Genomic DNA, 13,328 nt, shown 5'->3' with positions numbered 1-13,328 from the left:
GGAATGTTGATATTCCTTGTCTGAATACAGAGTTGGGAATGGAGGGAATGTTAGTGTTCCTTGTGCCTATATTGCGCTGGGAACTATGGGAATGTTGATGTTACTTGACCCTATACAGAGCTGGGAACTGAGGGGATGTTCATGTTCTTTGTCCAAATTGTGAGATGGGAACTGAGAGAACGTTGATGTTCCTTGTCGGAATACAGAGCTGGGAACTGAGGGAATGTTCATGTACCTTGTTTAAATTGTGAGATGGGAACTGAGAGAATGCTGATGTACCTTGCCCCAATATTGAGCTGGGAACGGAGGGAATGTTGACGTTTCTTGTACAAATACTAAAATGTGAGCTGCGGGATTGTTGATGTTCCTTGTCAAAACACTGAGCTGGGAACCACAGGGATGATGATGTTCCTTGTCCAAACACTGTGCTGGGAACTGAGGGAATATTAATGCTCCTTGTCACCATATTGAGCTGGGAACTGAGAGAATGTTGACGTTCCTGCTCCCTATATTGAGTTGAGAACTGAGGGAATGTTGATGTTCCTTATACGAATACAGAACTGCGAACAGAGGGAATGTTGATGTTCGTTGTCCCAATATTGAGCTGGGAACGGAGGGAATGTTGACGTTTCTTGTCCGAATACTAAAATGCGAGCTGAGGAATGGTTGATGTTCCTTGTCCGAATACAGAGCTGGGAACTGAGGGAATGTTCATGTTCCTTGTCCAAATTGTGAGATGGGAACAGAGGAAATGTTGATGTTCGTTGTCCCGATATTGAGCTGGGAACTGAGGGAATGTTGAAGTTCCTTGTCGGTATACTGAGCTGGGAACTGAGGGAATGTTCATGTTCCTTGTCCAAATTGTGAGATGGGATCTGAGAGAACTTTGATGTTCCTTGTCCCAATATTGAGCTGGGAACGGAGGGAATGTTGACGTTTCTTGTCCGAATACTAAAATGCGAGCTGAGGGATGGTTGATGTTCCTTGTCAAAACACTGAGCTGGGAACCAAGGGGATGATGATGTTCCTTGTCTGAACACTGTAGTGGGAACTGAGGGAATGTCAATGTTCCTCGTCCCCATATTGAGCTGGTAACAGACGGAATGTTGATGTTCGTTGTCCCGATATTGAGCTGGGAACTGAAGGCAGGTTGATTCCGTCCCCCTTGCTGCCACCACTCCCTCTGGACAATTGACGCTGCCATTGGGTGGAACAGTTTGCTTCGGGTCCTCTGACTTTGAGGCATATGCATTCCAGTTAAAGCGCTGATTTTCAGGTCGCCAGCAGTTTTTTAAGAACATTTGGCGTCGGATAATCCCAACCCCACTTTTCAGTAACATACTTCGAACACTGTCAAGATATTCTAATAAACTGAGTGAGGGTTGTTGGGTATGGTCAGCTCATTTCCATGCAGGTACACAGGTTTGAGAAGTTATAGCCCAAGCAGCATTGTTTGGGACTGTATTGCTGGCTTGTTATCATTAACAAGCATAAAGGTTACAGCAGGCTCTCTGTACCACTAGTTCAGCTATCTTATTATACCACACAAGATAACGCTCCAAGCTAATGGGGGCCATATATCCACAGCAGCAACATCCAGTCCATAAGTGACAGGATGCACTCTTCTGGGACCTCTGGTATTGGCCTTAAAAGCAACTTGGCCCAGAGTAAAGGGAACAAGAAAAGGACTTCAAGTTTTGGAGCTAAAGTTAGGAGAAACAGAAACTTACCCAAAGGATCTGATTGACATGTTCAAGAGAAGCAATTTTACTTACAGGAGCCAATCAACAGCAACAAGGAGACTGATGTCTTGTGTGGGAAGGCCAACAGCGGTGAGAATCAGCAGCATGGTGACCAGGCCTGCACTCGGTATACTTGCAGCTCCAACGCTGGCCAGGGTTGCTGTCAAACTGTGAAGCAAGCATAGAGAGTGTCTTTATTGGAGACCATGGAACATGGGCCAATGTGGGACCAGAGATTTCTGTCATTTTGATCATTTTGTTTATATCATTTTCCACGTTAGCTCCTCAGTTTCAGCTATCCTGTCCTCACGTTGACCATTTTGTCACCTGGAAAGTTCTGGCCTAAACTACTGGCTTGTTTTCTTTGGCATGGCCTTTCCAGGGATGAACTTGTTGCCTATGCTCCAGGGCACAATTCTCATTTCTACATCCTGAATTGTGAAGGCCAAAGGCTAGAATGCACTTGGTGTAAAATTGATCTAGCAGTCCACAGCCAGATCTGCCCTGACCACCTAATTTAAGGTTACCATTCCTAACCAGCTAAACCATTTTATTACTGTAGGTACCTCCTCCAAATCCTCTCCTTCCTCTACCAACTTCATCATGAGGAGTTCCTGGATTTTCTCATCATCAAATTTGAGATTATTCACCCACTGTCTCGTTCTCAACATCTCGCCTTCACCCTAAACCGCCCAGTATTCTGTTACTCCAGTCCTACAACATTGTTCTCTCCCTTCACCTCACTAATCCTCTTCAGACTCATGTCTTGCACGAGATCCATTTCTCTGAATCTCCTCCTCTCCTGTCAACTCCCTCTCCATGGCTCCAACATCGTGGACTGCTCTTTCCCCACAGGTCATGTTTATCTCAGTTTTGGAGAGAGTTTTCCCCCAGTTGGGGGAGGGGGGGAGGGAGTTGTGTGGGAATAGGCGGGCACGTTCACGATTGGGACCACATCGCCATTTTATATGGGTGGGCCAATTAAGGGCCGCCCAGCGGGACATACGCCCAGAAGTGCTGAGCACTCCCTGTGCCGGGGGGGGGGGGGGGGGGGGGGGGGTGGGGGGGGCGGAGGTGGTTCCCTGAGTCAGGGCCTGCACTCTTTCACAGAGGCACCTCTTACACAGAGGTGCCTCAAGGAGATAAGTTTTAAGTTTTAAAAGTTTTAATAAAGAAAAAAAAAATTTAAGACATGTCCCCTCATGTGCCAATGTCACATGAACTGGGACATGTCAATGAACTTTAATGAAAAGCTATATTTAATTTATAAACCCTTCATGAAACCTCACCCCGCCCATGAATGAGGTTCCATGAAAAATGCAAAAGCCGCCTGGGTTTTTTGCCTGCCCACCAACCTTAAGGTTGGATGGGCAATTTTCTAAACAGCCTTAATTAGTTCATTTTTGGCCTTAACAGGCATTTGACAGTTTGGCGGGCATGTCAGCCGAGTGAACTGAAAATCTGAACGACATGCGGTGACGTCGGGACGCACGCCCGACATCACCCCATGTCATTTTCCGCTCGCCAAGTCAAAAATTCTCCCCATGACTGCATATAAAGGGAAACCACATAAACACATGAAAGAGCAAGATAATTTTGATAGGATTAGATGAAGAGCGACGGGACAAGGCTCAAGTGTAATTTTTATGAATGCAAGAATTTACAAGATGGTTATGTTTTAAACTGTCTGCTTTGATTCAAGGTAAAATAAAGGGACAGATGAGACCTCATACAGGATCTACAGTTTGCGTTGAGTTTCACTGGAGGAACAGCACCTCATCTTCCAACTAGCTACTTTGCAGCCTTCCGGACTGAATATTGAATTCAACAACTTTAGATCTTGAACTCCCTTCTCCATCCCCACCCCCTTTCCATTTCTTCCCCCTCCCTTTTGTTTTTTCCAATAATTTATATAGATTTTTCTTTTCCCATCTATTTCCATTATTTTTAAATCTATACCTTTTATGCCATTTTAGTCTTATTTCACCCCACCCCCCACTAGAGCTGTACCTTGCTTGTCCTGCCATCCATTCTTAATTAGCACATTCTTTTAGATAATATCACCACCTTCAACACCTCTTTGTTCTTTTGTCTGTGACATCATTTGATTATCTGCTCCTATCACTGCATGCTTGTCCCTACAACCACCACCCTCCCGACTTCTCTCTCCCAACCCCCCACCACCTTAAACCAGCTTATATTTCACCCCTCTCCTATTTTTACTTAGTTCTGTTGAAGGGTCATGAGGACTTGAAACGTCAACTTTGTTCTTCTCCGCCAATGCTGCCAGACCTGCTGAGTTTTTCCAGGTAATTCTGTTTTTGTTTTGGATTTCCAGCATCCGCAGTTTTTTGTTTTTATCACAGACTCTCAGGGTCAGTCAGACCAAGTGTTTTAGGAAGAAGACTCAAAACAGGTGCCGCTATGCTGGACAGAAAAAAAGGACTGTTTTTGATGTAACCACTGAGCGGAGGGCTGGTGAGGATGGAACCCCTGTTCAAAGAGACAAGGATGGTAAAGAGTTAAAGACCACAAAATCACCAGAGAGTACGCTGCAACAGGAAGTCCATTCAATTATGTTCAAAATGTTGAGCAAAAGGGACTTTGCTTAAAAGGACACTGGAAGATACACCCTGGTGAGGCAGGGACAATGGACCCTGTTCAAGCCAGGAGGAGTTTTGGACTTCAAACTCACAACTGCATGTCTACGGAGAGTTGGTATAATGTATAAACATGGTGTGGGGTTTTCAATTGTGTTAAGAAGTTATTAGGGAATATCTTTTCTGTAGTTTACTGTTTTAGTTGCCTGTTAAGTAATGTTTAATCAATTGTTTGTTACAGTAAAGCTCTCAAAATGTGAAATCTTCTTGTCTGATCCTTTGATTCAGTCTCTGGAAAATTTATATCACTTTATAAAAGTTATTAGTCTCCACAGGGAACGTAAGAAATTGGGGGCTCTTGCAGGATACAAATCCAGAGGCTGGGAAGTGGGCATACCGGCATTTGCCAGAGTTTAAAAAAACAAGATTTCACAGTTACTTTTGATGTATTGTTTGAAAAGTTAGCATGGTTATGTTCAATGCTCAAATGTTTCTGGAAAGGGATGACCTGTCTATGAGTGCCTTGCGACAGTTGACAAAGATTAAAGATTGAAGAAGATGGCAGAGGAACTAAGGGTCGGACCTTGGTGGGGTGTGGTGGAGTCGGATCTTGGTGGAGTGGAGGTGGGGAGGTGTGGCAGTTCGGACCTTGCAGAGGGTGGGAATGGGTGGGTTGTCGGACCTTGGGTGGGGGGGAGTCGGTCGTCGGGTCAGGTCAGGTCGGGTCAGGGGTCGGGTGGGGTAGTGTCGGGGTCGGGCCTGCATTGAGGGGGCGGTCAGGTCGGGGTGTTGTGAGGGGGAAATCCCAAGGAAGACTGGGGGTTAGAGGAGTCCCCTAGGGGGCCGGGACGTGCGGGGAGTCCAGTTGGGGGTGGGGTCGGTCTGGGACTTTACAATAGTTACCCAGAAGCTAGAAGAGATTTTAATTCTTCTTACTTTCTCTAAGTAACTAATTGTGCAACACAGCTGGAACTTAACTTAAATTGCATTTTTGAATGGTTCCCAGCACAGGGCAATTGCGCAGAGGAAGTTTGCACTTCTGAGCAATTGTCGGGCAAATCCTTACCTGTGAAGTTCCAAAAGGGATTCGCCAGTGCATCTTTGCAGTACCCTCTAAATCCAATGCAAGGGAGCTCGGAGGTCATGGCCCAATATTTGATAGATGATATAGGACTACGAAGGTTGAACAGTATAAATGCCATCATTGATGCATTGTCACCGCCCAGCCTCTTTCCTACCTCTCCTATTGCTCCTACTTTGAATCTTTCAGTTTGGTTTCAATGCTATCCACACCACTGAGACAGCTTTGTTTAGAATGATATATTGGTTACAACACAGAAGGAGGCCGTTTGGCTGTCATATTTATGCTGGTTCTCTGGAAGAACAATTCACCTAGTCCCCTTTCCCTGCCTTTTCCCTGTACCCCTACAATTTGTTCACCTTCAGATACTTATCCAATTTTCTTTTAAAGGGCTGGATTGAATCTGCCTCCACCACACTCTCAGTTCCAGATCCTGACCACTCACTGTGTATAAAAACTTTTCCTCATGTCAGCACTGGCTTTCTTGCCATTCACTTTAAATCAGTATCCTCCAGTTCTCAACACTTCTTTCAATAGGAAAGTTTCTCCCAATCTGCTCTGTCTAGATCCTTAATGATTTTGAACACCTCTATCAAACCTCCTCTTAATCTTCTCTTCCCTAAGGAGAACCGCCTCAGCTTCTCCAATTTATCTTAATGTTCCTGGAATTCAACACAGGGTATGACCTTTTTCAAATCAGAGCTAGTCCATTAGAAAGATGACTTTCATTTATATAGTGTCTTCTATGATATCAGGGAGTTGCAAAGTACATTCAGCCAAATAAACACTTTTTTTTAAGTTTAGTCACTGTTATAATGTAGGAACCAATTTTCACACAGCAAGATCCTACAAGCAGAAATGTGACAATGATCAGACAATCTATGAGGCCAGTTCAGAGTGAAACTAGCAAACATTTTCCATATAAAAGACCATGGATGATGAGTTAATTGAAATTTTCAAGACTATGTATGATAGTCTTTTGTCGGGTAGGGGCACCAGTGGATACAGAGCAAAGAGAGCTAAAATGTAGTTGAGGTATAGATCAGTCATAATCTAATTGAATGGGAATAGGCTCGAGAAGCTGCGACATAGAATAATGAAGAACAAAGGAGGCCATTTGGCTCATTGTGGCAGTGGTTCTTTGAAAGAGTTATTCAATTAATCCCATTACCCTGCCCTTTTTCTCATGGTTCTGTAAATATACCCCTTCAATTATTTGTTCAATCCCCTTTTGAAAATTATTATTGAATCTGTTTTTAACCTCCTTTTCAGACTTGGGTCCTGAGGAGGTGGTTGAGAACCCTTGGCCTAAACCGTGATGCTTGAGCCCTTCCCTGAGTTTATAGAGATTGTCCTGATGTCCAAAAGGTAGTTTGAATTATTTTCTTTCAGTAGCCACAGGTTGAAACAGAAGTAGATTTACTGGTGACTGCACTCTCTGGACTTCAGTGTGAACAAACAACATGGTTCTGGTTAACTGACCCACAAGCTAAACCAGTTAATGGAGGGATGAATTTAATTGGCTGAGATGGTGTTTTGCTGTCTGACGAGGACAAAATGTAATGCTTTAGAGCACACCTCACTGTGACTATCTGTCCAGCATCCAACTGAACATTGTTCATCTGTGCAATAAATATGGCAGCCACAGCCTCGTAGAGAGCTGTTCCATCCATGTTGATGGTCGCTCCAACAGGAAGAACAAATCGGGTCACTCGCTTGTCAATTCCCAGATTTTCCTCCAGGCAGCGGAATGTGACTGGCAGCGTCCCAGCACTGCAAAAATCAAAGGACACCATCAGCTCCCTCACCATGCCTACCACAAACTGCACCCTCAGCTTCTTCACCATCCCTATCACAAACCGCACCCTCACCTTCATAACCATCCCTACCACAAACCACTCCCTCAGCTTCATAACCATCCCTACCACAAACCATACCCTCAGCTTCATAACCATCCATACTACAAACCATACCCTCACCTTCATAATCTTCCATACCACAAACCACACCCTCACATTCATAACCATCCATACCACAATCCACACCCTCACATTCATAACCATCCATACCACAATCCACACCCTCACATTCATAACCATCCATACCACAATCCACACCCTCACATTCATAACCATCCATACCACAATCCACACCCTCACATTCATAACCATCCATACCACAATCCACACCCTCACATTCATAACCATCCATACCACAATCCACACCCTCACCTTCATAACTATCCATAAACATACCCACACCCTCATCTTCATAACCATCCATACAACATACCCATACCCTCACCTTCATAACCATCCATATCACAAACCACATCCTCAGCTTCCTCACCATCCACGCCACAAACCACACCCTCACCTTCATAACCATCCCTACCACAAACCACACCCTCACCTTCATAACCATCCCTACCACAAACCGCACCCTCAGCTTCATAACCATCCACACCACAAACCATGCCATCAGCTTCCTCACCATCCATAACACAAACCACACTCCCTCCTTCATAACCATCCCTACCACAAACCACACCCTCACCTTCATAACCATCCACACCACAAACCACACCCTCACCTTCATAACCATCCACACCACAAACCACACCCTCACCTTCATAACCATCCATACCACAAACCACACCATCAGCTTCTTAACTGTTACGAGATCCAAACTTACCTCATCTTCGATCAGGGGTTGGAAACTCCAAGGCCCAAACAGCTTCAGGAGTTTCCATGCACACCTGGAGCAGGAGCAGACTGAGCACGTGCAGCCCAGTGTTTGTAGTTCTTCGGGCAAAGGGCACTAGCCCAGTGCGCCTGGGTAAAAAGAAAACTGTACTAAAACATCAGTCATGTGACCCAGGAGCAAGGCACCATAATCGGAGAAGATTCCCAGATAGGGCACAGAGAGAGGCAATAGGGAGAGGTCCCAGTTAAAGAGAAAGGAGCCATGGGGAGGCTGGGGTAGGAACCACCCAGAAGAGGAATGAGGAAAGAGGTTTCAATTCATAGAAGTGCTGCAGTTAGCAGTCCTTAAAAATGAGGACTCAGGAGAGGCCCTGGAGATTTGAGGAGGCAGCAGAAAGTTGGTGATTCTGTGCCATGGGTCGTTGGGCTAAAGGTACTCCTTTGAAGCAGTAGTATTCTGCTTGGCATGGCCAAATAGCTGAAGCTGTGCTTGTGAATTGATGCTGGAGTGCAGACTTGGGAAGCCAGGGGAATTGAACCTTGGGAGATTGAGATTGAAACCCTGGGATGTGAACAGTCACTGAGGCAGTCCAACTGGGAGCAACTTTTGAAGGGAATTCAAAGGCTAGAGCTTTGAAGGTAAAGACTATTTGCTACTTAATGTGTAGTTTGGTGTTAGATCACAGTTTGTGTGTTAATTCACATTTACCTCATATTAACCCTGAATGTTAGTATATAAGATAGATATTGTAAATTGTTTTATATTTCTGACCTTGTACAGTAAAGTTTATTTTGTATGTTCAAAAACCATGGAATCCTGTGGTTTTATTCCCTTGGCAAGAGTCTTGGATCTCAAGCTTTGTTTACTTTAAACAAAAGGTTACTGGTCGCTCACTGGTTTATACCAAAAGCTTTGGCAGGTCGTGGGGTGCGGTGGAGTGGGGGGCGTGGGGGCTGGTCCAGGGTCATAACATAAACTGGGGACTCTTGTGGGAGTTTGAATCCATAGACAAATATGAGCAGTGATACCTGTTGAGGTTTGGGCTGATAAAGATTTTCGCTGTGACTTTTACTGTTCTTATTGAAAAGCAAAATTTCTTTGTCAATTGTTAGAACATTTCTGGAAAGAGGAGATTTACCCTTGAGTGATTTCTAACAATTAACCAAGGCTAGGTTAATCGCATTAGCAGAAAAGTTGAAGTTAGAGTTAAAAGCAGGGGCTAAGAAATCAGATGTAATTGAGGTAACAGCACAGCACCTGGGATTGGAAAAAGAAAGCTTGACACATGTATAACACAGATTGAGTTAGCTAGAATTCAGTTGAAGATGAAGCAGCTTGAGATATAAAGAGATAGAGAAAAGCAGAAACTTGAACTTGGAAAAGAAATGGGGCAGGATTTTCTGCTCAGCGTGTGGGTGCGCACTCAACACACCCAAGCATGGGTGAGCGTCTGGACGTCATCACACATTCAGACTTTATTTCGGTCGGTGGGTGCACGCAAGTCAACAGTGCACCTGCTGGCAATTAAGAGGCTTATTGGAGCCTATTAAGGCCTATTAATCAGTTAATTAATTTGTATTTTTCACTGCCCATCCAACGTTACTGTTGGCGGACAGGTGGCCTTTGGATTTTTTAGGAAATCTTATCCACGGGCAGGATGAGGTTTCCAACATTAATTTTAAAAAATGTGTTGACATAATTTTTATTATGTTTCTGTTCATGTGAGTGAGTCCTATGTGGGGACATAATTTTTCGATTTTCAAAATCTTTATTTTTGATTTTACTATTCTTCAGTTCCCTGAGGCAGCTGCCTGCCTTTAGGGAACTTTCAGTGCGTGCTCCCCCACGCATGTGCAGTCTTTTGCGCTCACCCTCCTCCTGCCCCCACCCCGGCAGCGCTAAGCTTCTCAGTGTGCCTTTCACGCTGGCTGGCCGTTAACTGGCCACCCAGCATGAAATCACGGTCGGGGCTCGATCACGGGTGGTGGGCCGTTTTCCAGCCACTCCCAGGCCTGCCGCTACGCCTGCCTGACGACCCGAAAATCCCGCCCATGGAAATGCAAAATTTCTTTGTCAATTGTTAGAACATTTTCAAAGAAAGAAAGAAATCAGACAGCATGAACTGGACAGAGAAAACCTTAGGTTACAGTTGAGAGTCTAGCAGTTTGGATAAGGAATTGAGTCCCACTCCTCGCTTTGATATATAAGAAAATACTTGCCTAGTGTCTAAAGTCACTGAAGACAGAGTTGAGAGATATTTTGTCTCATTTGAAAAGGTATCTACACAGCTAAAGTGGCCAAAGAGCTCTCATTTCACAAAGCATCTTGTCTGGGAAAGCTCTGGATACGTATTCTAGCCTTTCGGAAGAACAATCCGGTAATTAAAATGAGGTAATTAAAACTGTGGTATTTAATGTACATGAGCTTGCCCCTGAAGCACATCAGTTGAATGATTTTAAAGAAAAAGCCCAAGTAAACATTTGAAGGATTTGCTAGGGAGAAAGAAATGTTGTTGACAAATAAATATTGAAAGAATTGTGTGACAGGTGGTTTCGATCAATAAAGTTAGAACAAACTTTAGAGAATATGAGAGAGCTAATAATTATAGAAGAATTTTGAAACAGCATTCCAATAGCAATTAGGTCACACCCGGAAAACCATAAGGTTTCTAAGGTAAGGGAAGGAGTGGTTATGGCAGATGGGTATGATATATCACATAGGCAGCTAGGGAGCAGTAGCTTTCCATATGTAAACCCACTGGAAGATGGAGGAATAGAAAATACTCCAATTTCAGGGAGAAGGCATAAGCTATTTCAGTTAATGAACATGATAGTAAAAAAGATAAAAGTGATGTAAAGAAACCAGTATGCTTTTATTACTATAAGACAGGGCATCTCAAAGCCAATTGTTGAAAGCTAGACTTGGTAAATTGGTGGCAATAATAAGGGCACTTTAAGAGTCTTCAGAAAAGATGGTATCATTAAAGGCAATGGATGTTAATACAGTGGCTTTGGTGGAAGTGGCAGGAATTTCCAAAGAGAAAACTGCTCTAGAAAATGAAACCTGTGAGAAACCCATTGCTTCCAATGGCCTGAAGTTTTCAGTTGTCGAGCACGCGTGATCAGCTGGTCCAGGAGGGCCGGGAAACAGGCCCCAACTGCAACCCTGACCAATTAAGGCCCACCCAGCATGAAATGCGCCTTCCCAATGGTTGGGAAGGGCCGGGCGGGGGTGGTGGCCTGTCAGGCGCCGGGTCCAATGGTGACCCGGCAGACGGTTTAAAATCGGCCAAGGCAGCTCCCTGAAGGCTGCCAGGGGAGAACATTTCTGCAGCTTGGAGACATCAGGCAGGAGGGCAGGTTGGGTGGGCACTCAGCCCCCCAATTTCTCGGATGAGTGCCTCCTAGTTCTCGTGGAGGAGGTGGGTGTCAGGCAGGATACCCTGGTATGCAGGGATGGCAGGAGGATGCCACTGCATCAGATCAAAAAACCTTGGGAGGAGATGGCAGCCGAGGTCAACAGCCATGACATCATAAGGTGTACATGGGTGCAGTGCCACAAAAGGTTCAACGACCTGCTGAGCTCAGCAAGGGTGAGAACCATATTTGCATGGATCAATGCGTTGAAGTGTTAAGGTCTGGCCGTTCCCCCGTGGAACCCGTCTGAGCGCCAACTGTCAATGATGCCAGAGCTGGCCAAGGGAGTGAGCCTTGGCTGCTTGGACTGAGTGAATTATGGGTCGAGGGCCATGACTTGGATGTGCCTTGCAAGGTGTTCCTCAGGTGGGGTTGGCCAGGCTGCAATAGCACTGCAGGTAGAGAGTGGACTAATCAATGCTCCCCTGTCCTTTCAGGAGAAGAGAAGCCATAACAACATAGAAAGCGGACTGGCGGAGGCACTATAAACCTCCTAATTCTAACCAGATACAAGCAGGACGCTTTGGAGCCAGAGAGGCACCACCCACCTCGGTCAGCCGGTCGTGAAGAGGCAGGAATCTCTGAGGAAGGTAAGAGTGCAGTGCACAGAGATGAAAGTGTCGGATGGTGCAAACATTCTTGTGCAGTCTCATCATTAATGGGAGCCTCAAACCTGGAGACCCCATTGATCATTGAAAAACTATGGCACCATGATGCAGATCTCCATTGTCTCATCAGGGTGCCTGGCATGCACAGTGACAGTGTGAGGACTTAAACTAATGACATGTTGTTGTTCTCCCTTAGATTTGCCAGCACGCACTCGAAGAGCCACCCTTAATGGCAGAGGAATACCAGGCTTCAGATGCAACTGTGTCACACCCGTTCTCTGAACCAGGCACCAGCACCTCGGTGGGAATTGTATCAGCAGCTAGGATGTCGGTGTACAGCAGTGAGGGCACTTCACATTTGCTTGAGGTCCAGGCGGAGGCAGAGAGTGCCCAGGGCAGCAGCCGGAGGACTGCTGGAGACCAGGACAATACTGAGTTGAAGGCAGATGATGAGCCCCTGGAGTCATCCATTAGGCGGCAGGTGCTGGACGTCCAGTGGAATGTGTGGGAGGATCTAGCGGAGATCCATGAGAGTATGTGTGCCATGGTCTCTGTTGTGGAGGAGTCCAAGTGACGCATTAGCACTATGTTGACCCTCATCACTCCAATGAGAGAGTGGTAACTCTTTCTCAGAATGAGGGGTTCCTGGGATTGCACTCTGACCTGCAAGCCCTCACACAGGCAATGACCTCAGGTGGTCAGTTCCAGTGTGGGAGATGAATTGGGTACCCAGTATCCCAGCTAGGTGCCCGTCCATCAATGGCGAGCAGGGAGGTCGAGAACGAACTCATGTTGGCGCATGGCCCAGTTGTCATCTCTGTGGGCTCTTCTCAGGATATTCTGGATGTCCGGCAGCAGCTCCTCTGTCCCTCTGCCAGTGACTGTGGCATCTGATGAAGCTGTGATGACTGGAGAGATGCCAGATGTGGCACTGGCCACACCCTCCTGGGCGGGGCCAGCACAGGTTCCACTGGCCAGAGGTTGACTGCCAAGATCATCAAGGCCAAAAAGACAGCAAAGTCAGCAGGCTATCTCCAATGCCGGTGCCAGCGAGGGGGCGGGGGACGAGGGGGGGCAGGGGGTGGGGGGGCAACAAGACACAGCAATCATAAACGTAAGTGAAAGGCACCATCAGCACAAGAGGGACAGTTCATGGGTGATCTTCTGTTCTGCCA

General features: G+C 45.8%; 1 protein-coding gene across 1 annotated transcript in view; it reads right to left on the bottom strand.

The window, feature by feature from the left end:
- slc1a2b (solute carrier family 1 member 2b) overlaps positions 1 to 13,328 on the bottom strand; it is a 302,826-nt gene that overhangs the window by 33,697 nt on the left and 255,801 nt on the right. Inside the window, exons 7-8 of the mRNA XM_041197559.1 lie at positions 7,002 to 7,196; positions 1,776 to 1,910 (exon numbers count right to left, since the gene is read on the bottom strand). Of these exons, the coding sequence (XP_041053493.1) occupies positions 1,776 to 1,910; positions 7,002 to 7,196 (330 nt within the window). The remainder of the gene's footprint in view (positions 1 to 1,775; positions 1,911 to 7,001; positions 7,197 to 13,328) is intronic.

Source organism: Carcharodon carcharias, chromosome 10, assembly GCF_017639515.1.
Source record: "Carcharodon carcharias isolate sCarCar2 chromosome 10, sCarCar2.pri, whole genome shotgun sequence".
Taxonomy (NCBI): Eukaryota; Metazoa; Chordata; class Chondrichthyes; order Lamniformes; family Lamnidae; genus Carcharodon; species Carcharodon carcharias.
This window is presented reverse-complemented; position numbering and strand designations above follow the sequence as displayed.